Below are 27,912 nucleotides of genomic sequence, written 5' to 3' on the forward strand. Positions count from 1 at the left end.
AGACTAAAGATGATTAACAACTTAATGAAAACTATTAATTTGGGTTTTATAAACTTTAATTTTGTTGATTTACTTTGTTTAAGTTTTAGTATAGTCGAAATTTCAACAACTTAACCAGAATTATCACATGTTAGTACCACGTAACAATGTTATTTTAAAGCTATAACGTTTAATATGGTTAACAACTTTTGATAGTTTGTATAATTTTTGGTTTATAAGCTTTATTTTTTGTAGATTTACTTTGTCTAAGTTTTTATAAACTTTGAAAAATAAATAATTTTACACCAGAATAAAATTGAAAGTTGTAGAAAATATGCGGATATAAGCACCTAGTAGAGTGAGGTAGAAATTTATGTACAAGCAAATTAATGCTTTATCGATTTTTACAACTTTTTTTAAACAGCTTCTTCTTATAGGATTCTCTCATATCCTTTCATAAAAACATTCACACACAGTTTTTTAATAAAACACGTTAAAATATTTTAAATTAATAAATATGTACCATAGTATTTTATTATTGAAATAATTCTGACAACATTTAAGCAGTAAACAAACTATAAAAGGTTACTTTAGCTTTTAAATAGTTAAAAATAAAACAAACTCATTGGTTCAATTAATTTATTTAGCTAGTCACCGCGACACAAAATTCAGATGAAATTGGAACAGAAAAAATATTTTACGGGGTTTTCAAAAAAAAAAGGTTAAATTTAAACACCTGAAAATTTTCTTACTCTATCAAACTTCAAAGAACATTACAACACAAAAGTCTGCATAAAAACTAAATTAAGTGCTTTAAAGTTTGGCTCGCATTTTATTCATGAGCTCCTCCGAAAACAAGCACCGGTTTCATTTTGAAAGAATTTCCATGAGAAGAAATCTTGTTATTCAGTTTTAACTGTTTAAAAGAGGTAATTATATTTTTAAAATAACACTGATCCTTTAAATAAGAGAAAGTAGTATTCAAATTTTCAAGGTTGGGCAATAAATATGCAAAAGAAGAGAGCAAAGTAATAATTAGTTTCTGTGATAAATATATATATCGTCTACGTATGAAAATTTTTATTGGCCATAACAACACTAGTATTTTTCAAGGTTTGACCTTCAGTATAACTTAATTTTGATATAAATACTGTAAAAAATAAATAAGCTGGATACTAGTATATTTTGAAAAAAAATAGTGCTGATTTGGTTTGATTGATGTTTGAATTTTTAATTGTATCCATCAATAAAAAAAAAATAAATAAATACTATTCTATGTGATCAAAAAGTCAGGAAAACTTTTTTTTCAAAGTAAAGGAGGTGTCAAAAAAATCTAAAATACAATTAAAAAATTGTACAGTAGTGCATTTGGAATGCGTCTAAAACAACTCAAAAAAAAAAAAAGAGAAATACATGTTTAGTTGAAGGCTCCCTGTTTGAGACGCCAACGAGAATTTTCAAATGTCATGAAAACTACACATACCGCGTACAACGCATCAAAATAACAATACAACTTTCAACGCATAAATATACTTGGATGGTGACAAACAAATGTGAGCAGTTCGCAACAACTCAGACTGACAAAATAAATAGAATTGTTCAACGACAACACGAACGAGACAGGGAATTAAAAGCAGCATCTACGCAAAATTTTCGTTAATTTTTTCAGCTGTAAATGTGTGGCTGGATACATGTATAATAAAAAAAAAACAAGCAACAATTTAATCCTACAGCCGTTTGTACACGCGTAATTAAATTGCAGAATATTGGAAAAAACAGCCTAACCTTTGAAGTATATAATTATCACGAGCAAGGCAAAAAAAAAGCTGCTGTTTTGGTTTTTTTATCAGAAAGTTTTCGAAAAGCAAAGTTTGAATTAAAACAAGCCAGAAACTAAACTTTTATTCTTATTATGGGTATTTTAACAAAATCACTTTTGGCTCATAGTCCTTGACAGTACAAATAAAAAGTTTAAAAAAAAAAACAAGTGGTGTTAAAATTGTGGGCTGAATAAAAACATGAACACTTTATTTTCACATAACGTTAGTAACGGCACTCTACCCGCGCGCTTTTTCCCTTCCCGTCGCCCACAACTGCCACCTGTTTCGTTGAAGGGATTTCCCCCTTCGTGGCGGTCATGATTTGTTGGCAGCAGGAGGTGCTTCCCAGCTTCATGGCCTTCAGCCCGTGCTCGATGACGGAGGTGAGAACGCTCTCGTGGTCGCCGCGGTCCCCGACCAGCAGGTCGTTATGGCGACCGTTGCTACCAGACGACCACGGCGGGAACAGGAGGACGGGCGGCTCCGATTGGCCGAAGTGCTCGGAAATTTCCGCCGACTCGCTCTCGATCGACTCCCTGACTACGTCGACCACTTGAGGGTGCCTCTTGTGGTTTCTATGGTGATGGTGGTGCCGGTGGTGATGGGACTTTTTCTGGACTTCCCCTTGGCCGTTGCCAGCCGACGGCTGAACGATGGTGGCCTGGTGCTCGTGCAGCTGGTCGGTCAATTTAGGTGGTTCCCCTTCTTCGATCCTGCTCTTCCTGATGCCGCTGGAGGTCGCCGTTTCGTCCTGCTGTTGCTTGGCAGGGTGGCAGCCGGTCGAGTTGTTGTGGCGGGAATGGCTGTTAAATAAATTAAATTTTTCAAAACTCATTTAAAAATACAGAACAAGGAATTATTTTATAGTTTGCATGAACTTCAGACAAACTGTTTCTAAAAAAAAGTCTTAAAGCATGAGGATAAGAAACTAAAGCTTTTCATATACCGGGATTGCCACTCTTCGAGACAAAAAATCCTGAGTGAATAGCCCCAGTAGACAAAACAGAGAAAAACAAAATTTATACGAGCTAAAAACTGAAAAAATTCTTTTTTAATATATCTAAATGTTTCAAATTAAAAACAAAATTCCAAGAAAAAAATACATAAAATCAAAAAAATCAATAACCTGAGGTAAACAAAAAATAAGTATCCTGAGTGTGAGGCAACCCTGATGTATCCAGAAAATTTAATAAAAATGCAAACTGACCGGTGGTGGTGCTTGTGGTGATGATGATGATGGTGGTGGTGGTGGTGATGATGGTGGTAACTCTGGTGATGGTGGGGAATCACCTCGTTGTTATGGTGACTCTCGATTTGCTGGTGGTCGTCAATGGCAACCGGGGACTGGTACCTGCTGTTGCTACTGCTTCCCTGCCCTGAATAATATTAAAAAGTTTATTTTAATTGTTTAAAAATCAACTTTAAGTTTTAAAACACTTTTTTTTTGGATTATTTATGTTTTACTTAACTTAAAAACTGTTAAACTTTAGAAAAAAATTTAATTGTAGCAGTTTAGCAAACTAAATTTACTTATAAAAATTTCACCAACATATGTTTCTGTGTGTCAACGAATCAACACACTTCAACTGGGTTCTGTAAAAAATAATTACTGTAATGAGAGAATAGAAGCATAGAATTAAGTATGTGTATACATGTTTTATTCATACTTTATTCTATGCTTCTATTCTCTCATTACAGTAATTATTTTTTTACAGAACCCAGTTGAAGTGTGTTGATTCGTTGACACACAGAAACATATGTTGGTAGAATAAAGGAAGATTACTGTATAATTTGTTTTTATTTATATTCCAGTGAAGTTACTTCACTAGGATCTTTTGTTAGCAAACAATTAAAACTATATTTTGAACACTTATAAAAATTTGAAAACTTTATTATAGTTACAGTACTTCTTTCAACTATTCATGTACTTTTTGTGTTTTGTTACTTTTTAATTAAAATAACTTTATTTCTCATTGTTAATAGTTTAAGCCTAATTGTTTTAGTAAGTAATATCTTAGTAAGTATTAATCAAATAATTATTAAATAAAAATTAAACTATTTCGTTCATTCTTTGTCTTTTTAAGCAGGCTGAATTAAGTTATAATTAAATATTGAAACAAAATAGATCATATTTCAAAAACCTTTACAGTAAAATTGGTTTAGCAAGTAAATTGAATACAATTTAGCATAATTTTGTGAGCAAGCTAATTAAGCTAATGTGAAGTTAATTAACTTATCAACTTTTAATTAGTAAAACGGACAAGTCTAATTAAACTCTTTATTGTAAAATTTGAAATGAAAACTGTTATAATTAAAACTGACTGTTATAAAATTAATTGAAAACTCCAGTTATCAAAATTTCGTTCAAGTTTTACTTTTTTATTCCAAAAAATAACAAACGTAAATGAGAACAAAGCGTAGGTAAAACAAACTAGTGATGTTAAACCTGCTCACAGTAACCAGCAAACGACACAATGACACAGCACCAAGCGACTTTACCTCATTTCTATTTTTACTTTCAGCACCTATTTTCGCTTGAGCACATCAAAAACAACTCGGTTCAGCGAAATTAATTTTGTTTAAAACCAAATATAGAAGGCAACAAGTTTTAAATTGTTTTTTGTCAATTAAACGGAGCTGGTAATTACAAGACGTCGTGTTATCAGCGTTGCAGTGTGCTAATACGCCGTATTGAGAATTTGCTTTAAAGGAAACATGACAAAAAAACGTACTTTCTCCGACCAAAACGACTTTAAGCCGCTGTGTCAACTGAAAGTTACTTGGAAACGCTGCAGACTGATGGTTTTAATAAACGTTCCAAAACCAAAAGCTTTTAGGAACTTGTACATATTTTTAGTGAGAACTTTGAAGTAGAAAAACTATGACTAAAAAAAAACTGTGAATTTACTGCGAACGGTTTAAAATTTGTTTAAGATATTTTAAAGTTTATGACTTCCTTTAGGTTTTTTTTGTAGCAGACTCATAAAGTATTTAACACTATTTTTATTTCGTCTGAAATTAACACGGCTACGGCAATTAGAGCTTTAAAACGGCGTACTGGGTTAAAAGTCAATGCAGGTAAAGGTTAATGAAAAAAAAGTAGATTTAGTAGGCTTGAAAGCAATAAAAAGCGTTAAAAAGTCTATTCTCATTATGAAAATTTTAAACTTAAGTCTTCTTTCTCTTAAGTGTTTTGTTTGTTGTAAAGCTCATACGTTCGAAAACTCGAACAAGTTTTAAACTGAAATAGCTCATTACCAAGTTCTGAAAAGAAGATGATTTCATAAATTGTTTTTGATAAAAACAGTTTATGAAAACTCATGCAAACCCTGAAAGTAAATATTTGGCAGCACAGGCTAATTTCCAAGAAACAAACAGTTAGCAAACAGTGCGATTTACAACAGTTTGGTCAAAGTACGGTTGTTATTTCAGTTCATTTACAAAAAGTCACATTAAATTAATATAAATTTTAAATTAAAAGATAAATGTATATTATCATTAAAAGTTGGGAGTTGTACAAAAGTTAAAATTTAAATATGTTAAAGTTACTTCGAATAGAAAGTAAAACTTGTATTTTGCAGGATTTTAATCTACAAAATGTTAGAAACTTTTGTAGCTAATCTGACGCGTATTACCTGAAATGTTTCTGTACACGTAGGTTTATTTTTAAATGGAAAGTTTTATAAGCTTTGTAGTGTTTGGAAAACTTCTATACAAATGTAAAATTTTATTAAAAAACAAACTTTTCTTTATTTTGTCTTTACATTTCAGACACATTTTGTAACACACAAAAGAAAGAACTACTACATTAATATTTTAAACCATGTACACAAAACATTTTAATGCTTTTCTAGTTGTGTTTACATGTAGTACATTATTTTTAGCTATATTATTTCAACATGTACTTTTACAACCCAAAACACGAACCAATAAAGCTTTTTTCATATGCTTTTATTAATTTTTTTCTCATAACAACAACATTTTGTCTACCAGATTTTTCTTTTTAATCTAATAAAGATTTTATCTCTTAATTCCATTCACGTTATAAGTAAATTCTTAATAATTCAATATCAAATTCAGAAAGTAAATTTCACGGAAGTTTTTTTTTTTGAAAAGTAGTTCAAACAATTGTTTTGCTGTTTCTTTTCAGCTTCTTTTACGGCACTCACGAAATTCAAGCAACATTTTTGTGAGAAATACTTGAGCATTTATATTGTAATGATTAACAACAAAAGAAACGTCTATGAAAACAGTAAAAACACAGAAGGGATATAGAATCAACTTTTTTTTTTTTTAACAGCTGCCTATTAAAGGGAAAAATGTAAAAGAACACCTACTTTCACAAAGAAAATTCAAAAAAACAGGAAAAAAATACTACGAGTAAACAAGAAAAATGATAAAAAACAGCATAATACCTAAAACTAGCTATGGTTATTGATAAGGTCATTAAAAAACAAAGAACAAAAATAATTAAACATTAAAAACTAACTGTGGTCACTAACACAAAAATTAAAAAACAAAGATTAAAAATAATTAACATTAACAAAACCTAAAGTGGTAATTAAAAAGATCATTAAAAAAGAAAGATTAAAAATAATCAATACTAAGAAAACTAAATGTGGTAATTAATAAGTACATCAAAAAATAAAGATTAAAGTAATCAATACTAATTAAACTAAATGTGGTAATTAATAGGATCATTAAAAAGTAAGGGAAAAAAATAATCAACCATTAACAAAACTAACTGTGGTAATTGATAAGATCATAGAAAAAGTAAGGGAAAAAAATAATCAACTATTAACAAAACTAACTGTGGTAATTGATAAGATCATAGAAAAAGTAAGGGAAAAAAATAATCAACTTTTAACAAAACTAACTGTGGTAATTGATAAGATCATAGAAAAAGTAAGGGAAAAAAATAATCAACCATTAACAAAACTAACTGTGGTAATTGATAAGATCATAGAAAAAGTAAGGGAAAAAAATAATCAACTATTAACAAAACTAACTGTGGTAATTGATAAGATCATAGAAAAAGTAAGGGAAAAAAATAATCAACTATTAACAAAACTAACTGTGGTAATTGATAAGATCATAGAAAAAGTAAGGGAAAAAAATAATCAACTATTAACAAAACTAACTGTGGTAATTGATAAGATCTTAGAAAAAGTAAGGGAAAAAATAATCAACTATTAACAAAACTAACTGTGGTAATTGATAAGATCATAGAAAAAGTAAGGGAAAAAAATAATCAACTATTAACAAAACTAACTGTGGTAATTGATAAGATCATAGAAAAAGTAAGGGAAAAAAATAATCAACTATTAACAAAACTAACTGTGGTAATTGATAAGATCATAGAAAAAGTAAGGAAAAAAAATAATCAACTATTAACAAAACTAACTGTGGTAATTGATAAGATAATAAAAAAAGTAAGGGAAAAAAAATTATCAACCATTAACAAAACTAATCGTGGTAATTGATAAGATAATAAAAAAAGTAATGAAAAAATAATCAACCATTAACAAAACTAAATGTAGTAATAAATAAGATCATTAAACAATATGAAATATTTAACAAAACTAACGGTGCTCGTTGTCGAAGTCCTCGTTGGCGGCGGTGGGGGTCTTCCTCACCTCCTGGTGGGTGTCCACCGAGACATCCGGGCTGCTCAACGACCACAGGGAGTGCGAGTTGACGCAGGAGGGCTTGAACGAGGAGGATACGTTGGAGGAGCAGTAGGAGGAGTGGTAGCCGTGGTCGGAGGAGTGCAGCAACCCGGGCGGTTCAGCTCCGCAAGACCTGTGCGTTGGAGAATTGTTGGGTAAAAAAGGAAACTTTGAGTTGGATAGGTTGTTGTTAACGAAGTTTTTTTTTATCAACGATGTGTATAGTTTTTTTTAATTTGATCTGGTATCATTAAAGTGGAAATTGTAATTTTACTAGTTAAAGCATTAGCAGCAAAGTATTCGATTTTCTAATTAAACTATAAGCTAAGATGTGACAATTTGTACAAGTTATATCAAATATTTTTTATACAATAATTCATTCAAACGAAACCAACCCGTCGTTGGCGGAAAGCTTGCAGCTTTTCTCCTTCTCGTCATCTTCTTTTTCCTCCTTCCGGTTCCACTTGTACGGGTCGAAGCAGGCGGTCTCGGGGCTGTTCGGTCGCCAGTCCATGTTGACGTGCCTGTCAGGGTTCACGGACCCGTCTGTGATCTGCAGAAAAAATCGCCTTTTTAAAAATTTTAAATCAAGCAGAGTTTGTGAAGAACTTGAGTAAATTTTGAAAATTTTAACTAAACTAAGTAACTTCAAAATCAAACAGAAGCTTTTAAAAAGTTTGAATAATTTTTCAAAATATGGTCAACTTTTCTTTTATTTATAAACTATTTTTCGTCTACAAAGTTTTAAACTTTAAAAATCACTACAGATACAGCGATACCAAATCAATTGATGGAGGTGTGGCTCGATCAAGTTAGTTATTCACGGCCAACAAGAAAAAGTCAAGTCTCGAACGTTGCGATGCTGGTTGCAAAATTGGCACGCCTTTCAACGGCGCGATTATGTCACATGCCACATCGCTGACGCACAAACTGGCTAATCGAAGGGCTTAGCGAATTCTCACACAAGTACTTTTCGCTGACGCAAAGCGGAAAGTTTCCAAAGGTGTCGCGGAAGTTTTGCCACTTTCGCGTCTCACGTTCAAGTGTTGACGACCGCGCATCATCGTCTTGTGATGGAATAATAATAAAAATCATGACCCATGCTCAGGCTTTTTGCTTTTATTTTTAAGCTTTTTACTGTTTGTTGTGACACTCGGCACTGTTATTTAATAGCCACATGACGCTTTAAAAACTGAGTTGGCCTTTTGAACAATTTGCAAACAATGATTGGAAGCCGTTGATCTTTGCAGCAACATGAAACACGCAGATAGTATTTTGGCTGGCGGGTGAGACTAGCAGACGCCCAACATAAACATCGATGATGTTGGCGGCTGCCAGTCGGCAATGAAATGACGAAATTGCAACAAGTGATTTATCTCTTGTTCGCTTCCAGAAACCGAATAAAACTTGTGTGCAAAAGCGAACTTGTACTACCTCAATCCCGTTTGTTGGTACCACTCGGTGTGCAAACTGTTTCAGATTGATCGAAAACCAACTTTAGACAGTTGGTTGAAAGTATTGGTTGATTATTCGTGCTTTAAATGTAAAAACCAAGTGGAATGATTTCTTCTTCCTGAAACCAAATGTACTTGTGCAAGAGTTTGGAAAACCGTAGCGCGTCAATCAGAATTAAAGATTGAATTAGATTTATCAAAAATAACTTTAAGTTGAAAAACCGATGTCGGTTGGTGAACTGCTTCCGGTGTGAAATTAAGTTTGCATTTATTTTGAGCAAAAATAAAACTTGGAAAACCTCAATGTATTTATTGGTGTTGTGTTTGGAGTGCACTTATTTTAGATTTGTCAAAAGTAACTTTATATGAAAAACCGTTGTCAGTCGGTTAAAAGTATAAGTGGATTATTTATGCTACAGTTTAATGTAAAACACAATTGAAAACCATGTAAAGTGATTTATTTGCTGTTTGTACATTACTGTGAAACTGGATTGTGCAAAAGTTCGGAAAACCTCAACGTGTAGTGTATACTAATATAATTCGGAGTGCAAATCTTTCTTAGAATTATCAAAAAACCAACTTTGAATGCTGTCATTTGGTTTCAGATATTGGTGGATTATTTATGTAAAAATTCCATGTTTAAATGCACACCGCAAGTAACAACCAAGTAAAATGATTAATTTGGTTGCTTATTGCACAATGTGAAACTGGGTTGTGCAAAAGTTTAAAAACTGGTAAACCTCAGCGCGTTTCAATTCGTGTGCATACATTTCGATTTGTCAAAAGACTGACTTTAAATTTAAAAAAGTTGTCAGTCGGTTGAAAGTATTGCAAAATTATTGTAAAACTGATTAAGGTTAAAACCGAGCAAAGTGATTTATGTGTTGTTTATTTCCACTGTGAAATTGAATGTGGGTGCATTTTGTGCAAAAAATTGAATTTGGAAAGCCGCATTAAATCTATCAGTATTTAAATTTGTGTATATATATACGTTCATATGTTTTAATTCATGGAAAAGTTAGATTAATCAATTGTTTTCAGTTGACATTAAACATTGGTGACTTATTTATGCTACAAATTTAACGCTTTAAGTGCGAAACACAAGTAAAAACCTCTTAATATACAGCACAGTTTTATGAATTGATGGTAAGCTTTAAAAATGTAGATTGATAACTTTTTTTATTTTAAGTTATTCATCAGTAATTAAATAAAGTCATAAAACTTTAAAAACTGCAAGTATGTAATTAATGAAAAACTGCTGTCACTTAATTACAAATATTTACAATTTAACTTGGTTAAAGCTGAATGCAGATGTACTTATGCAAAAAATAAGTAAAAGCTTCACGATATTAATCATAGTTAAAACTTGATGATTTGTTATAAAAAAGTATAACTAAAAACTTGTTTTGAATTGAATCTATTAAATTTACTTTGAAATTAAGCGTATACATCGAAATCATCAGAATATAAATAAATTTTATTTAAGACCATTTATCAAAGTTAACTTATGTAGATAATGAAATAAATGAAAAAGCGTTGGTAAAAATAATCTCATAGAGAATTCTTAAAGTAGTTTGACATTGGTCAAAACTTTGTTCTTTAGTGAACGATAATTTCAATAAAAACACCAAGTATTAGGGAACGCAGAAGTAAAAGCTGATTTTCCAGTTCAAGTTTAGCCTCAGCATGTTCAGAAATACATGTATTTTCCATCAAAATTTTTGCTTGACTAATGATAGAAACATACAACGCATCCTCCACCTCGCGTGTTTCAATTTAATATGCAAAATTTTACTTAAACGCCAAAGAAAATAATAACGAACATTCATTTGTCGTTGTTCTACCATCTCTATATTACTCACGTTTCGATTTCGTATTTATTTTAACCAGTATTAATATATATATATAGTATTTATTTCCAAAAAGCTTTAAAGTTAATTCTCACCTGCACGCCGTAGTCGAAGTCGGCGGCGATCTTGCGCGCCTCCGAGTCGCTCATAACGTCGTCGAAGTGGTTACCGGCGGAGGGGCGGTCGCTCGCATGTGATTGGATCAAATCCTGCAGCAGGTTCTTCCCATTGGACGACAGCGCGCACGAGCTTTTCAGCGAGGTCTGTTTTGTGAGGTTGAAATAACATGCGAGTTAAAATAAACTGTAATATAAAATTGTTACAAGGTTCGAATTGAATTGTTTTTTAGGTTTTTTTTTTGTTGACCCTGAACCAACAAGTTGTTGTTCTTAAAAATTTGTTTGAATTGTTTGAAAACATATACTTTTTAAAAAATCTCCGTCGTAAGGTTTGAATTGAATTGTTTTTTAGTTTTTATTTATTTATGCTGAGACCGAAATGCTGTTTTTTTTCGTAGAAACATGAAATAAAAATGGTTTGTAGTGAGGTTTTACAAATACATGATTACATACTTTTTTGTTTGATAATAGTTTTTGTGGTTTATTAGTTTTAGAGAAAGTAATATCTGTTTTTTCAGTCTTTACAGTTATAAATAAATTTAACATTACTATCATAAGACTTTAAAGGAATAATTAAGTTTCTTTTTAATAACCTATGATAAACAATTGCATTGAAAAAATAAAACGTGACAAATACTTTTAAAACTGTTTTTAATCAAATTAAACTAACATGAATTATTTAATACTTAATACAAAGATTTTTTTTCTGTAACTATTAATATGAAATAATCATTTCTATTGGTTTTTCGTTAAATTAACAGTTCATTCGTGTTCATAAATGCTATAACCATCCTAATTATGATAATTATCACAGTATCAAAGTATAGATAAAATTTCTTATAAACTTGTACACTATTGTGTGTTTGATAGCACCTTGCATTTATTAATTCTACGTGCTAACTTTATTTCGCCAAGCCGTACATTTTAGAATTTAAATTTAACATGGCGCTTGATCTCGAAGACAAAGTATCATATTTGGTTGCATAACGAAAAATTTCCAATTAAAATTGCCACTTTCAAATTGTTTAGCGAAAAGCGCTTAAAAATCAACTCGAGTGCTTTTGGAAAGTACATAACTTGATTTACGACGGAGCTTGAAACGACTAAAGGTCGAAATTCGAGTTTTTACATAACTCCGAATTTGCATTTAGAACAAAATTGTTTTACGAGCACGCTTGGGGAGAGGCACGAGATAAGACATTTTTTATTGCTCGGGCGCGCTTAACAAGTTAACTTTTATCTTAATTGACATTACTTTATCTTGCGTGTTGTAATTGACAAACTTTTATCTTGCACTGTAATTGGCATGACTTTATCTCGTATTGCAGGGGTCGGCAAAGAGCATGTTTGTATAAAAAAAAAAAATTATCACATTTTTCTTATAATGAGTGTTTTACATTGTACTGCATTTAATTTAGTCAACTGCTATCAAATTTTTATAGCAAAACTGGCCCGTTACTCGTAAAAGGGCACCGGCTCCTACACTATTACAAATAAAATAACTTTATCTCCTTGATTGATTTTACTTATCTTTTTAATATTGACACTATTTCAAATTTGACATAATTTCACACGCAAGCGACAACTCACCAGGTTTTCGTCGCAGCTCGAGTCGACCCCGGTGTCGAAATTCACCACCTCGTTCGCGTGCAACTTCAACTGCTCCTGTGTGAAAAGTTGAAACGTCGTTACGGAGTTTCCGTTTTGTTTGAAACGTCGTTACGTGTATTAATTTCGAGCGTAAAGAACTCGACACGAGCTGGACATTTTAACGTGTTTTAAAAGTTTTAAAACGTTAACCCATCACTAAATGTACAAAACGCAGTAGGTCAAATAAAATCGTCAACTTAAACAAGTCAAAAATTTTTTATAATAAACAAACGTGAAGCTGGTATAGCGACAGTTCGTCCAACTCGTCTTCCAGCGAGAACGGCGACGTGTGAACCGGCTCGTCGCTGGTGCACGCGTATTCGCTGAAGCACCTGTGCTCTAGCGCCTCTTCAACGCCACACCGCTTCCTCCAATCAAATCGCAGCATTTTGCTCAGCAGGTCGAGCAGATCTGTGGTGATTGGGAGCTAAATATAAAGTCAGTATGTATGTTAAGAATGCAGTAAAAAATTATCAGCTGTTTTTGCTTTCACACTGTATTATTATTATTACAGCGATATCGTCAAAGTTAACCCAATGCATAACAAAAAAAAAATCTAAAAATATCAGAACTTGTAATAAACAAGCTGACAAAACTGAAACACTTCAAAATTGCAAACCGTGATCGATTTGCTCGTTATACTTTTGCTCCATCAACTCGAAAGGGCTGCTGTTGACTTGATGCTTGGAAATGAGCAGTTGATCGCCGCTGCACAGGGACTCCCAATCTTCATCGGTGTTCTCAACCTGCCCGCATATCAGCTCCATCTGTTCCAACGCGTGACTGCCCTTGAACAGGACCGTACCTGTGAGAATTGGAGTTTTTTATAACTTTTTTAAGCTTTTGGCAGGGTTGCACAACTGGTTTTCGATAAATTTCTACCAGGTTTTCTTAATTTCTTCCAGGTTTTTAAAATTACACGTTTTTGGGTCTGTTTTTAGTTTAAAGTTAAGTTTAAGGTTGAAAACTGTCTTTAATAGTATAACAGCATTGAAAAGATACTGTAAAGCTACTTTAAATGTGTTTAAAAAATTTTGATGATGCTAAAAAAACTCTATCTATATGATAAATATTTCGTGTCAAATCAAAAATGTACTACTTAACATGTAAGAATTGTTTAAAATTCCAGGTTTTTTAAAGGTTTTTGTTCAAAATTCCAGGTTTTTATTCAAAATTTCTCAAGTTCTAGGTTTTTCTAGGATTCGGGATTTTGTGGCAACCCTGTTTTGGTTACAAATTATGTTATTTTGGTTGATCAACTAATAAATACCTCTTAAATCGAATGACATAAACATTTAATAAATACAATTATAGACCGTTATAGGCTATTTGTGTTTGTGCTCCAAATCAGCATGATAGCATTTAATTCGGAATTTTCATGACGTCATCACACCGACAGTAGTTTTCGTTGCACACGTAAACAAACTTGAAGCGTTCCAAGTGTGCTAGCCATCCCGACTGAAACACGCTAAATTCTCATAACTCATCACACGCACAGCACGCCCTTATCAACCACCAGCATCCAAGCAACTTCCGCTTTGTCGAGGAACCCACACGAAGTGTCAGGGGGGCGCGGATAAGGGGATGTTTGCGCGAGAGAGACTTTCTCACGAGCATCAAAGCAGAGTCTGAAACCATCCGTCAGCTTTAACGTAAACACAAAGTTGATTTTCCTGTGTGGAAACCAACCGGCCGTTAAATTGGCTTTTCTCTCTCGATGATTGTCTAGCTCAGCTTTTTTGTCTTCGGGAAAACGCAACAACGGCGGTAGATTGCGAACAAAAGTCGTTAAACTTGACGCCTTTTTTTTTTGTTTGCAGTGTCAATAAAAAGGTGATGATGTGAAAGCGAAATGGGCGGGTGAGTTGAGCTGGCAACATTTCGCAACTTTTGCATAGAAAAAGGAGGACAACCGACAAAAAGACTTCGTTTTCGTGGTTGCGCTATCAGAGCCAGATTAAAGTTGGATTGCGCAAAATGACTTTACTGAAAAAACAACTTGGATAAAACTGCATTTGAAAAGACATGGAAATAACGCAAGCTCGCCTAGGCACGAAAATATGCTTCAAAGCCGCAAAACAAACAACCAGCTTCGTGATTAAGTGGCAAAAACAACAAGAAACAAAGTATGGTTAGTCATCACAAAACCGCCAAATTGTTTATCGGTCGTCATGGCGACTGCGCGCCTTCGCATGTTTATTCGCGGTGGGCGGCCGTAAACATGTGTGTGTTTGTGACGTCATATTCAAGCTGGGTTGCGCACGAAAACTGCAAGTTTCTGAGGTGGAACCAGAAAAATTTAACTTTCTCGCTTCGTCAAGGGCACAGTGTGTGAGCTTTTTTTAAAACGAATAAAAAAAGGAAGGGAAAAGTTGCATGTCGGAAGAAAGTCGATAAAAATTTCGCGCTCCTTTCATGCGGCTGATTATTGGATTTTGAAGTCGCTTATGAAGCGCCTTTTTATGTTTTGCAAAATGCTTGAGAAAATTTTAGAATAAAACGTTACGTAAAAGTTTATGTTTCTTGTTACGAAAGCAACTTTTTATGATCGCTGTTAAACATTGATAATGGCGAGCCGACAAATTTTTACTAGCCTTTATGTAAACATCGTAAACTAAAAAGTCGATCGATATCGCCAGCTATGGTTACTTAACAGCCTGTATTATTTTGTTGCACCGTTTGCAGTTGAAAAAATATTAAACAGCCTTCAACTGTCACCAGGTTCTACTACACTTTAATTTTAGATTAAAAACAAAAAGTAGTTAAAAAAAAACTCGAAGCCAAGCTCGTTTGCAAGCGCGCCGCGGCAGACAGAAAGCAGAGCGAGCCAGACTTGAGCTCTTAAACGGAATGGAAAATTTTGGAATTAATAATTGAAATTGTTTCGGGAGGCCAAGCGAAACGTCTCTCGGCGTTTTTTCACCAAGTTCGCGTGAATTCGGAAAAGTGCAAAATTTCAGTCAGTTTCGGTTGAAATTTCAATGACAGGCGCGCCTACAGTGCGCGTGTGGTTGCTGAAAAGTTGTTTTTGCAAGTTCGTAGTATTTTGCGTTTCGAAACAGCAAATACTGCAACAAACAAAAACAACACTGGAAATTGTTGCACTTGAAAAACTTGTGTAAATTCATCGATCGCACTCGACGACTGCCCACTTGATTTTGACTTTGTGGAATTTGCCATTGTGAAAACAATGGAACGTTTATGTGCTCGACTGGTCAATTGCTGTTTGCGCATTAATAAAAGTCGAAATTTTTTGATGGTTTGTTGCTTGAAAAAACTCTTCTTATGACGATGTGCCAGTTTCAAAGATCTGAAATCAATGCTTTTCACTCGCTTGAGCATGCGAAAAAGTTTACTTTTCATAGTGGACAAGGGACGGCAAGCAGAACGTACTCGATATTTTCAGCGGGCCCTTGTTTAGACAAGCACGTCACATGAGAGCACGAGAGCGTTCGACCACATCAAAGTCACGGGTTGCTGGTGACTTGTTGCGACAGTTTGCAGAAAACAAAAGCGTCGCTTAACACTGGATGAGCCTTTTATCCGGGGTGTGTTGAGTTAATGCTGAAAGTTACAAACCGGGAGAGTTTGATACGCTAAATGGCTACGTTAAACCTGTTGGTTCTTTCCTCTCAATTTAATTTTGATTAAAGCTTAAATCTTTCCAAGCTAAAAAAATTATTAAAAAAATCTGTTCCAATTAAAAGCTTAAAATATTTCACCTAAAAAAGTTTGTTTGTTACAAAACCCTAAAGTTTAGCCACTCGCGCATTGACGCAAAAACAAATTTACAACGCGCCTGCTTGAACGGAGATGATTCGATATCAATTGCTAAATGTCACAACTCACCGGTGCACATCTCGAATATGACGCAAGCTGCCGCCCACACGTCGACCGAGTTGTCGTAACATCCGGGCGTCACCACCAGCTCAGGGGCCTGGTACCAGGTTGACGTGGTCGACACCGACATCTTTCTCTGTATAAATAAACAAGTTGCTAGTGTTGGCATAGTACTATAACATCTTCCTCTGCTAAACTTAAATCATATAAAATAAACAAGTGTACACATAAAAAATCAAGAGTTGACAAAGTTTATATAACGAAGCAAGTTTGTAATTTGCGCACTGACACCGCTGGGTAAGGCTTTAAAAATAAATATAAACAACAATTCGTCAGGTTCAGCACGATAGCACGATACTTTTTTATGTTAAATAATAGAAACATGCAAATAAGCACATATAACAATTTGTTAGGTTAAGATGGTAGAATATTCTGCAGTGCTACTTTTATTCTTTAACTCTGCAATTTAATTTTTATAGAGGATAAATACTCCGTTGAACATAAATATAGTTATGTATATTATGTATGTATGTTATGTAACAAATATAAGTATATATAAAACAATGAGTTTGTTAAGTTTTGCCTTATTTTAGAACATTTTACTGTGTTATTTTTGAAATAAATTTTTATCTTTAACTAAATAAATTCTATTTAAGCTGCATTAATGAGTCTATAAAAAAATTTTTTTAACTTTAAACAATTATCTAGAAAAATTACAATTTAGCTCTGAAAAAAAATTGTACGCACAGAAAGAAATTATTAAATATTTTTTTATCTTAAAACTAAATAAATTCTATTTGAACTGTATTAATGAGTATATAAAATTTTAAAAAAATTTGAAACAATTATCTAAAAAATTTACAATTTAACTCTAAAAAACTTTGTACGCACAGGAAGCAATAATTAAATATTTTTTCATCTTTTAACTAAATAAATTTTATTTAAAATGCATAAATGAATCTAGAAAAGTAAAAAAATACAATTTGACATAATTGTCTAGAAAATTTACAATTTAGCTCTAAAAAAAACTTTGTACGCACAGAAAGCAGTAATTAAATAATTTTTTATCTTGAAACTAAATAAATTCTATTTAAGCTGCATTAATGAATCTATAAATGTAAAAAACCAATTTGAAATAATTATCAAGAAAGTTTATAATTTAGCTCTGAGAAAAAATTTGTACGCGCAAAAATAAGTACTTACTAAAAACAACATATAAAGGAAAAGAAAACATATTTCCATTTAACGTATTATTCTATGAATTTATAAAAAACCCATTAGAAGAAAATTTATGTTTAATTTTGTTCCTTATTTATTACGTAATAAGAGCAATTCTTTTTATCTCTTATTACTGCATAATTTATAGCGATTATTCAATATTTTTACTTCAACTTTGTAGACAAAAAATCCCTCATTCAATTTTAACTTAAATAATATAAGTATATTTATGAAGAAAATTAAAATGTCAAACCAAATACACAAACAAATTACAGCCACAAATTTAAATACATTTCTTTAACCAGGGTTGCTAAATATTTTTGGAAATTTTTATACAGGTTTTCAAAATTTTCTCCAGGATTTTTAAAGCATACATTTTTGGTCTAATTTTAGTAATAAGTTAAGTTCAAGGTGAGAAACTATGTTAAATGGTATAAAAACATTGAAAAGATACTCAAAAGCTACTTTAAATGTGTTTTTTAATAAAAATAATTTTTGATGATGACAATCTTTTTTATCTATTTGATAGATTTTTAGAATCAAATCGAAATTTTACTGCTTAACATGTTAAGATTGTTAAAAATTCCAGGTTTTTTTTATGATTTTTGTTCAAAATTCCAGCTTTTTCCAGATTTTTTTAGTGATTTTTGTTCAAAATTCCAGCCTTTTCCAGGTTTCATGGTTTTTTGACAACCCTGTTTAATATAATTACAAAATTTGCTAACCACTTCTGAGTGCAAAACTTATCCATGAACTATAAACGAAAACTCTTTTTTAAATTTTCATATATAATTTGTAGAAATAAAGTATAGCTAATTGCAGTAACAGTCTATGACTAAGCTATGATTATAAATGAACTTTAACAGATATTTTTAATAAACTTAACTTGCATTAGCATAAAGTGTAAGCAAAAACAAATATTTGTGAACCTAGTTGCAGGAAACATGCAACACCTTAAACTAACTTTGAAAAATAAACTTAAAAAGTTATACGCGTCTAAATTTTAAAATTATATCTTATGAATATTACATTACATTATAGTAATAAGTTTATATTAGTAACAGACTATTTAAAAATTCTTATTTTTGACAAAAAAATTTATGAATGTACTAAAAACTTAATTGTTATAAATAAACTATTTATAAATATACTCCTTTCTGACGAAGATTAGTATTTTAAATAAAAGCCATTTGAGTACAACAAAAACTTTTTACTAAAAAAGACAAAATCTAGTAGTTAAATGTTAAAATTTAAGTGTTAGCATACAAACACTTCTCATATTTAACAAAAATAAAAAGTGTAATTTTTTAAACAAAGTGTTTACCAAAAAAATCTCCCAACCCACGTAGCGTGTTTAGTGTAAAATAAAAGTGAAAGTTCGCAACAAGCCTCGACAAAGTTGATTAATTTAATCTAAATAAAAACTTCTGAGTCATGTTTTCAAACAAACACTTCTGAGTGACCCACTGAATCAAAACTGAAATGGTTATACATCAGGGTTTCCCAAACTCAATTTCATAATTGCCAATTTCGCAGAAGTGTTAAAACAATCGCTCTCCTTTATTAAACAATGCCCCATTACTAGCTAAATACCCATTCAACTTTTTGAAACGTTACTTGTTATTACCCCTTGACAGCCAAAGTCGGTTGATCAACCCAAAAAACACATTCCTTAATTTCAAAAACCCTTGCCAGCATTTCCACACAAAAAAATTCAACGAGAAACTCACCGAAGTCAGGTAGTCGGGGTCGAGTATCCTGCTCGCTCCGAAGTCTCCCACCTTGAGCATGAGGGTGTCGATGTTTATGAAGATGTTGGAGGGAGTGACGTCGCGGTGGATGACGTTGGCGCTGTGTATGTACTGTGGAAATGTTGGAGTTAAAATTTAGTATGTACTGTGGAAATTTTAGAGTTAGTGTGTGTACTGTGGAAATTTTAGAGTTAGTGTATGTACTGTGGAAATGCTAGAGTTAAAATTTAGTATGTACTGTGGAAATGTTAGAGTTAGTGTATGAACTGTGGAAATTTAGAATTAGTGTATGTACTGTGGAAATGTTGGAGTTAAAATTTAGTATGTACTGTGGAAATTTTAGAGTTAGTGTGTGTACTGTGGAAATTTTAGAGTTAGTGTATGTACTGTGGAAATTTTAGAGTTAGTGTATGTACTGTGGAAATCTTAGAGTTAGTGTGTGTACTGTGGAAATTTTAGAGTTAGTGTCTGTACTGTGGAAATGGTAGAGTTAGTGTATGTACTGTGGAAATTTTAGAGTTAGTGTATGTACTGTGGAAATTTTAGAGTTAGTGTATGTACTGTGGAAATGCTAGAGTTAAAATTTAGTATGTACTGTGGAAATGTTAGAGTTAGTGTATGAACTGTGGAAATTTAGAATTAGTGTATGTACTGTGGAAATGCTGGAGTTAAAATTTAGTCTGTACTGTGGAAATGTTAGAGTTAGTGTGTGTACTGTGGAAATCTTAGAGTTAGTGTATGTACTGTGGAAATGTTAGAGTTAGTGTATGTACTGTGAAAATGCTAGAAGTGAGTATGTACTGTCTTAAAATGCTTTGTAAGCGAATGTATACTATCATCAATTTAAATATAAGTTATTATAAACTATGTTATTGTATATGTAAATTACGCTAATACTATTATAAACTGTGATAAGTTGATTAAAGATTAAAATACGAAGCTAAAAAACAAACTTATAAAGTTTACAAAGTTCCAATACCCAAAGATATGCTTAAATCTAGCTGAAATGTTTGTATACTTTTTGTGAACTTAAATTGTATAATTTTTTAGCATTATATTACTTATTAAACACTTAATTTTGGTATTAAAAATAAGTCAATCTAGACAATTAAACTTCCTTAATTTACCTGTTTCAAGGTTAAACTAATACCAAGGGTAACCTTATCATATGTTTCGTGTAAACTTTGTATAAACTCTTTTAAACTTTTACACAACATTTTAAAAGATAGTTTAAAACAGCTAGAGTAATTTAAGCTTTTGTTTACCGACAAACAAGATTACATAACTTCTGCAAATCGTCAAAGAAATTTCAAGTACAACTTTTTTGCTGTTGCATGTGAAAGATACATTGACATCTTAAAATCAACATCAAAAACACACATTACAAAACGATTTTTACGTAAGAAAGCAAAACAAACCTTTGACTAAATTCTATATAACGAGGTACGCCCAGTTTTAATCAAGCTAAAACCACATTTAAACAATAAATTGGTGATTAATATTAAAAAAGTGCAAACAGCAGAATAAACTTTCACAAACGTAAACAAGAGCATATGACGTAGTTTGCAATACGCAAGCGCTTTACAACAACTTGTGATTGTTTTGTCAATAAAAAAGTTTAAATTTAATGTAAAATTGTAACAAGAAAAATGTGTGTTTCTAGTAAATTGGTATTTTGAAAGTTTAATTAAACAATTTTTTTTGTTTTAAGTTTTGGCAAGTCACTGTTAAAGTTTACAGGTCTGAATTAAAATTCCAAACAAATAAGTACATAAATTACTGGAAAAATAAAGCAACTTTATGAGTACTTTGATCTCAAAATGTGTATAATAATATTTACAAAGGATTAAAAAGTTTATCTTTTTTACATTTTGTTTCGAGACTTTTAGAAATGAAAACAGAACTTAAGTATTATACTATGATTATATTCTACATTTTTCAGAATTACTTTTTATAATATATATAAAATTTTTGTTCTTTTTTAAGATAATCAAATAAAGTTTTACTTTTTATTAAGGTTTCAAACTGTTATGAAAAACATTTTCGTCTGACGTGTACAAACCTATTTATAATCTATACGCGTTTAACTAAACATTACGAAAATAGAACAATAGCAAATGAAAATAACAATTTCCGCGTACAACTTGTTATGCAAATACAGGCCAACTAGCAACATCATGGTAAACTAAACACCTTATCAATAGAACAAACAATCTTTTACATTAGTTTTTGTTTGCTTTACATGAAACTATATTTGAGAAACCTTTACTGAGAACTACCATTTTTAAACATTACTAAATGAAAAACCTTCACACAAGTACATATTTTAAATTTTTAAATGCCTGGACAACATGAAAAACTATTTGTATAGCATTTTTTAATACACAGAAAAAATATCATGGTATAAATTAAGCAAACTTGGTGTACTACTTCACGTAAAAGTATTTTTTTTTAATCACAAAAATAGAAATAAACTGCATACTTTCATTAGAAAACTTAAGCAGACAAACTTTTAATGAAAACAAAAAAACTTTCCAAATAAAAAACCAGTGGGAGTAAAGCAACGCAGCTCAGATAAAAACCGACTTTAGCTCGGTAGAAAAAGATAGTATATATATATTTCGAGTACATTCGAGTTCGCGACAGTCAATGCTTGCGAGTTTGTAAGCCGAAAAGTCATGCAGCAGTTGGGGAATCGGGCCAACAACGAGAGTCGAGCGCGGTTCGACTGCAGAAGTCAGTTGCTTGTCACTGCTGCTTTGTTTAACCTGGTAGGAGATTCAGTGCGGTGGAATTTAAGCAGCCAGCTAAACTAAATTGAGAATCTCGTGTGTTATGATAAGGAAATATTTACGTAAATACGGTTGAAAAGCTATTTAATTCTTAAATTAAGTTGAAAATTATATGAAAACTTTAATGTTTGAATAAATTGAAAAAACTTTTGTAAACCAAGTCAAATAAGAAAATTTTTAAAGTTTAGGGCCATTTTAAAGTTAGATGCAATTACCCCCAAACTAGAGGCAAAAATCAACTAGCCAGACGAATGAAACGGACTGATCAATTACACCTTGACGTGACCTACATATGCAGCTGGTAATTGCAAGCTGGCTTAAGCAGAATGCGCACACAGCTCTGCCTCGGACGCATTTCGGGGGGAGTGCGAGGAATTAAACAATTAAAATAATGACGTCTCGAATACACACACACGAGGAACAGCTTACGCGCAAACATTAAGTAATTATGCAGCTTCATGCCGCTTAATTGCTTTATTGTGCGATTTACTTGGATGAAACAAGCAAAGCAGAGTGGAGCATGTGTGCGAATTAATATAAAACTTTGAAGAAAACACGGCTGTATCAGCATGAATATTACATTAACACAACATATGTTTTTGGTTAACGCGCGTAAACAACTCCGTTTGAACCCCACTTTTAAATTCAAAACTCGAGTTATTTTCATAAGCAGAGGGTCAAGCAAGTTGCTGTTGTAAGTGGCACTTGTGGATTCAGCTGTTGAATTTTTGGTGGTCAATTTGCACGCCTGAAATTTTTGTTGGTTGAAAACACTGACAGCTGAGTGTAATCTAATAGCATTTAATTTTAGGAACACAAATCAATCATTAGGGAGTTGAAGCATTCCACATAAACCAAAAACATTTTTAAGTTTAAGTAAGTGTAAATTAAAACGAAATACACGTTGAATTTCAAAAACAATTTTTTGCTACTAAAAAAATAGCACCAGATAAGGAAATTAGAACTTTGCGCGTCTCCAGCGATTTCGCAACAACATGGCCTCATCACATCCGCGAAGTGCGGCAAAACATGCAGCAAATAGATAGAAGACTTCCTATGCGGCTAATTAACGTGACGCTGCATTTGCAAAGCAATCAGCTGCACTTCGAGCTGGCGACAGTTTGACAATCAAAATGAGATTTCACTGGGTTTTGGCGGTTTCCTGAGCGCGAACTGCGGCAGTTTGTGACTCAAACAACAACAGTTTACGCTTGAAACTGGCAGCGATTTCAGCTGAATTCGTCTTCAAAGTTAAGCTCAATCATTAGGCAGCTGGCACGTTGAGCTGCAGTTGCCTGGGCGAAAACTCAAGGCCAACTTTGCTCTGAAAAGCCTGCTTTAAATGGATAAATTGCGTTTTGTTTCTCGTCCTACAGCTGTTGTTTACACAGCATTAAGTTTATTTTAGGAAACTCGAGTGGGTTTTCGAAACTGGCTAGTTGCTAAAGCAATTATGAAAGGAAAAGTATTACGAAAAACTAATTTGCTTCCTACTAGCATATGGCAGCAGCAGTTATCAGAAAGCGCCCATTCACATAAATTCAAAACGGCCACAGCAGAAACGAAAATCTACAGCGAAACAAAGGATGTGCGCCATGGCTGACAAACAAAAGAAAGAGAGGCGACCAACGGCAAACAGTGATGAGCTACAAAAGGCAAACATCATCGGCACATTCTTTTCTGTGAAGAGACCGCCGCCAAAGCGCGATGCGGTTTTGAAAAAAGCTTTTCAAAATGCTTTCATGTTGTCAATACCGCCCTCTCCATAACAGTGATTCATACAACAAGTCAGCCGCGCTAACAAATCACTCTCTGGCTTGTGATGAATGGCAGTGAGGCGAAAGTAGCAGCAGTTGATTTTATTTGAAGTTTCCTCTGATCACACGGGCGCTTAGCGAGCGTTTAAAACATAACAGCGCTGGTTTAATTAGCTGGTAATATTTAGTTTTTTGAACATCAATGGTAGATTAATTGGGTTTAACACAAATAGCTGTTTTATTTTTTTGATTAAGACAAGGCTAGAACTTATTTGATTAAAGTTATTTTTTAATTGTTCACAACAAATTGCTCTACAGTTATTAAAGGGAATTTCAAATATAAAGTGTTTAAAGCTAAGTAAAACTTCATTGTCTTAAGTTTTTTTTTATTCATACCAGACATCTTTTAATAAACAGTATGCACTTATAAAAGTAAGTTTAAATAAATAAAATTTTGTACTATTTTCTTCATAATAACTATTTAAATACATTTTAAGAGTGCTTAAAAAAAAAGAAACAATATTTTAAAAGTGTGTATAATACTTAATAGCACAGTTATCTAATGAAAACCAACAAAACTTGTTGTTATAGATAATATCTTATTAGATATCATAAAGATTGCTTGTTTTTAAAAAATTAAGAAATATTATCAAAAGAATAGAAATAATTTTTATTTCACCATTCAAAACTTCTGTGTAAACAAAATGTACAAACTGAAAAGTGAAAAACAAATTTTTTACTTGGTACGAACCTTTAAGCTGCGTAAAAGTTGGTAAGCAAAAAGGGTGACATAGTTAGAAGAGAGCTTGCGCTGGTTCAAGATGCTCCTGAGGTCAATATCAATGAGCTCCATTTCAACGTAAACGGCATCAAAAGGGTCTTTTTCGGAATTCACAGTGTTTGAGGTGGCGTCAGTGATTGTCATTTCACTGCTGCTCTTAAGGTTAGCGGTGGAGCTCAAGCTTGTCTGGAAAATTTTACAAAGCTTTTTTCATACAGTAACAATCATTGAAACACATTTTAGCACATATGAGGTATGTAAGGTAGCATCAAAAATTTTTAAAGTATCAGCTGAAGGTTTTTACAACCATTTATTTTACTGGTTTACCAAAAAAAAAATTGTAGAAAAATATAAGGTATAAAATAATAATTATATTGCAAAATTCATCAACATCAAAAAGCATATAGAGAGTTTTCTTCAATTAGTTATATGAGGTCTTGTTTAAAATGTTTAAGTACATTAGGCAAAAAAATATTACATTGATTTTAAGTAGGTTAATTTCAAAGTATTCCATTATACTTGTGGGATTTATTTTAAATACATCAACTAAAAAATTTCTAAATTAGTTGAAAAAATTTGGAAAACTAATAAGATTTTTAAAACTACCTTCTTTACTCAAGTAACTTAAAATACTTGGATATATACCTTGTAACTTGCTTTAAACAATGAGGTTTTGTAAAACTAACTGAAGAAGGAGAATAGCTGTTTGTAGTTGAAAGTACAACATTTGATATTTGTACAATGTTTTCATGACTTTTTAGTCTTCCTAGAATTTTCACTTCCCTAAGTACTGATTTAAGTGATGAAACTTCCTGAGAATTCTTTAGAGAAATCTGTAAAAATAAATATGATATGAAAAATTAAAATTAAGCTATAAAGTGTTGTAAAGGTTATTTTTAGCTAGGTTCTATTAAACAAGAAGAAAACGTTATTACTTTTTGTTAAAACTTAAAAATGTGTTGATAAACCTTAGTATTCATTACAGGATAGCTAGGAAAAAGTTTAAGATTATATAAACATACCAATCAAATATAGTAAAAAGTTAATACTTTGACATAAAAAGCACATCAATTAAAAAAAATTCATTTTATCTTTTTTTTTTGGATAAGCAAAATATTTAAAAACTGTACGTATTAATCTTAACTCACTCTTTTCACTGCCACCTTATTCTTTTTAAGTCGTTTGGGCACCCCAGAAAAAACCAAGTTGTCAGCGTATGACGCAATAGGGGTGAGCTCGCTATAAATGGGAAGAACGTAGCTCATGTCAACTACCTGGCTGCTTGGCTTCATGGGCAACTGCTGATGGTGGCCGTTTGTCAAAACATTTGTTGAAGGAGGTTCGTTTGGTGGCTCATCTGAACTGGCATTTGACACATCATCATCATTTTGCATTTTGTACTCAATTTTTTCTTCCACAGGCTCATTAATTTACTATTCATCAACTAGCTGGTCATAGTTTAAATGTTGTAAAGACTCTCAAAACCAAAAAAAAAAAGTACAACAAAGAGTTAGGTTAAAACTTGAGAATAAAATAAGTATTTAAGCACGGCTGCTGAGTTTATTTAATATCCTGAAATTTTAGTAACAAACAACTATATAGATTGACTAAAGAAAAATACAATCTATAAGATTTAAGATTAGATTAGTATACCTTTTAATTAGATTATTGTGGAACACAATAACACTAAATTTTTATTTTGTTTATCTTATCATTATACATTTTTTATAAATAAATTTTATAAGCAGAGCTAAAATAAATTCATATCAAAAGCTTGAAAAAAATTATAAAATTATGAAAAATTAAATAGTATAGCACAAGTTAATTAAAAAAATTGAAAACTAAACCAATTCAATCTAATATCATTTAAGATTTAGGAAAAATAGCCTGATTGTGTTACAACCCTGTTTAAAAATCTAGTTGGTTGGCATACTGTATAAAAAATCTTATTAATAATAATATTATAGCTTCAACATATAAATTTAAACAAATACTACAAGAGAGTAAAATAAAAAGTAAATCTTCAAAAGTTTTTTTAATTCAAAATTTATCATTCTATAAACTATTTTATTCTATATTTCAACTGTAAGTATATAAATTAGATTTAAAATATGCTTATTTTTATTGTTACAATAAAAATAAGTCCTTTAAAAACAGTAAAAAGTTGCATAATGTAATCTCAGTAAGAAGTACTTGAAGAGCTAAATTTTATTTTAAATATCAAAAAGCTGTTTACCATATCATATAAATTATTTTTCTATGCTTATTAAAACTTATAGTATGGTATTAATTTCAAAATTAAGAAAATGTAAAAATTACTTAGTGTTACTTATTTAAATTTTCCTCTGTAAATTTATTGTTAATTAGCTTTAAATTCAACAGATATTAAACAGGTAATTTATGAATTATAATTTTTGTTTATTGAAATAATATTTTAGTGTTTATATCAGATAAAATTTACTTTTAAAAATCTCTTCTGAACAATAATATTACTCAAATTAATTACTAATTTTACAATTTTTTATCTTTTTTAGAAGTTTTAAGTATTTCTATTTTGTTTATTTTTTTTACATTTATAGATATGAAGCAAAGTGAACTTAAAAAGTTATGTTTTTATTAAAAAATATTAACAGTTAATTTATCTTTTATTTTGAAATATTGATAATATAAAATTCTTGTATGAGTATTTAATTTTGTGATAGCCATTTATTAGATTAACTAGCTTTTTTAAACAAAAACAAAGACATAACTAAAAAACTTGAAAAAATGGTATATAACAGTTTAAAATTTATTTATTTTTTAATTGTTTATGTTTTATAAATTTTATAAAAGAAAATTATTTAAAGAAGATTTATTTTTCTTTATACACTATAATACTTGACTTGTAGTTAATACTAAAGTCAAACTTCAAATAAATAAACAAACTTATGTAAAGTTGACTCATAGAAGCAAATAGTAATACTAGTACTTGTCATGTAATTTGAAATATAAAAGTCTTGAAACTAAAATCTTCATTTTAAAAACAGGCTAAAAAATACAGATATTTAACTGTAAATTTCAACTTAATATGGTTTTAAACACATTTAAAAAATTATAAGTAAGCTAGAAAGCTTTCATTTTATCTAACCTTAACAAACAGCATTCAGTTTTTGTTCTCAATAATCACCTTTTTTTGATGTTGTTTTTTTAAACTATAAGGTAAAATATGGAACATCAAACTATATGCAACTCA

General features: G+C 31.4%; 1 protein-coding gene across 1 annotated transcript; it reads right to left on the minus strand.

The window, feature by feature from the left end:
* Positions 1-604: 604 nt before the first annotated feature.
* Positions 605-27,912, minus strand: LOC145833748 (uncharacterized). Its single transcript, XM_082940916.1, has 14 exons — positions 27,808-27,912; positions 25,829-26,128; positions 25,367-25,513; positions 24,651-24,866; positions 19,330-19,461; positions 16,391-16,517; positions 13,161-13,346; positions 12,774-12,952; positions 12,482-12,556; positions 10,868-11,035; positions 7,864-8,021; positions 7,387-7,601; positions 3,007-3,175; positions 605-2,602 (listed from the first exon to the last, which is right to left on the minus strand). Exons 2-14 carry the CDS (start codon positions 26,072-26,074, stop codon positions 2,023-2,025), a joined length of 2,598 nt encoding a protein of 865 aa, XP_082797042.1. The 5' UTR covers positions 26,075-26,128; positions 27,808-27,912; the 3' UTR covers positions 605-2,022.

Source organism: Thalia democratica, chromosome 4 (genome assembly GCF_965202585.1).
Source record: "Thalia democratica chromosome 4, ktThaDemo2.hap1.1, whole genome shotgun sequence".
Classification (NCBI taxonomy): Eukaryota; Metazoa; Chordata; class Thaliacea; order Salpida; family Salpidae; genus Thalia; species Thalia democratica.

What these genes read in the sequence shown, in the direction of transcription:
- LOC145833748 (XM_082940916.1), bottom strand. Translation starts at nt 26,074, where the DNA reads ATGCAAAATGATGATGATGTGTCAAATGCCAGTTCAGATGAGCCACCA. An exon ending in CATATTCGAGATGTGCACCG is followed by an intron (nt 13,347 to 16,390) that starts GTGAGTTGTGAC and finishes CAATTCTCACAG; the next exon opens with GTACGGTCCTGTTCAAGGGC. An exon ending in ACTTCGACTACGGCGTGCAG is followed by an intron (nt 8,022 to 10,867) that starts GTGAGAATTAAC and finishes TTTTTTCTGCAG; the next exon opens with ATCACAGACGGGTCCGTGAA.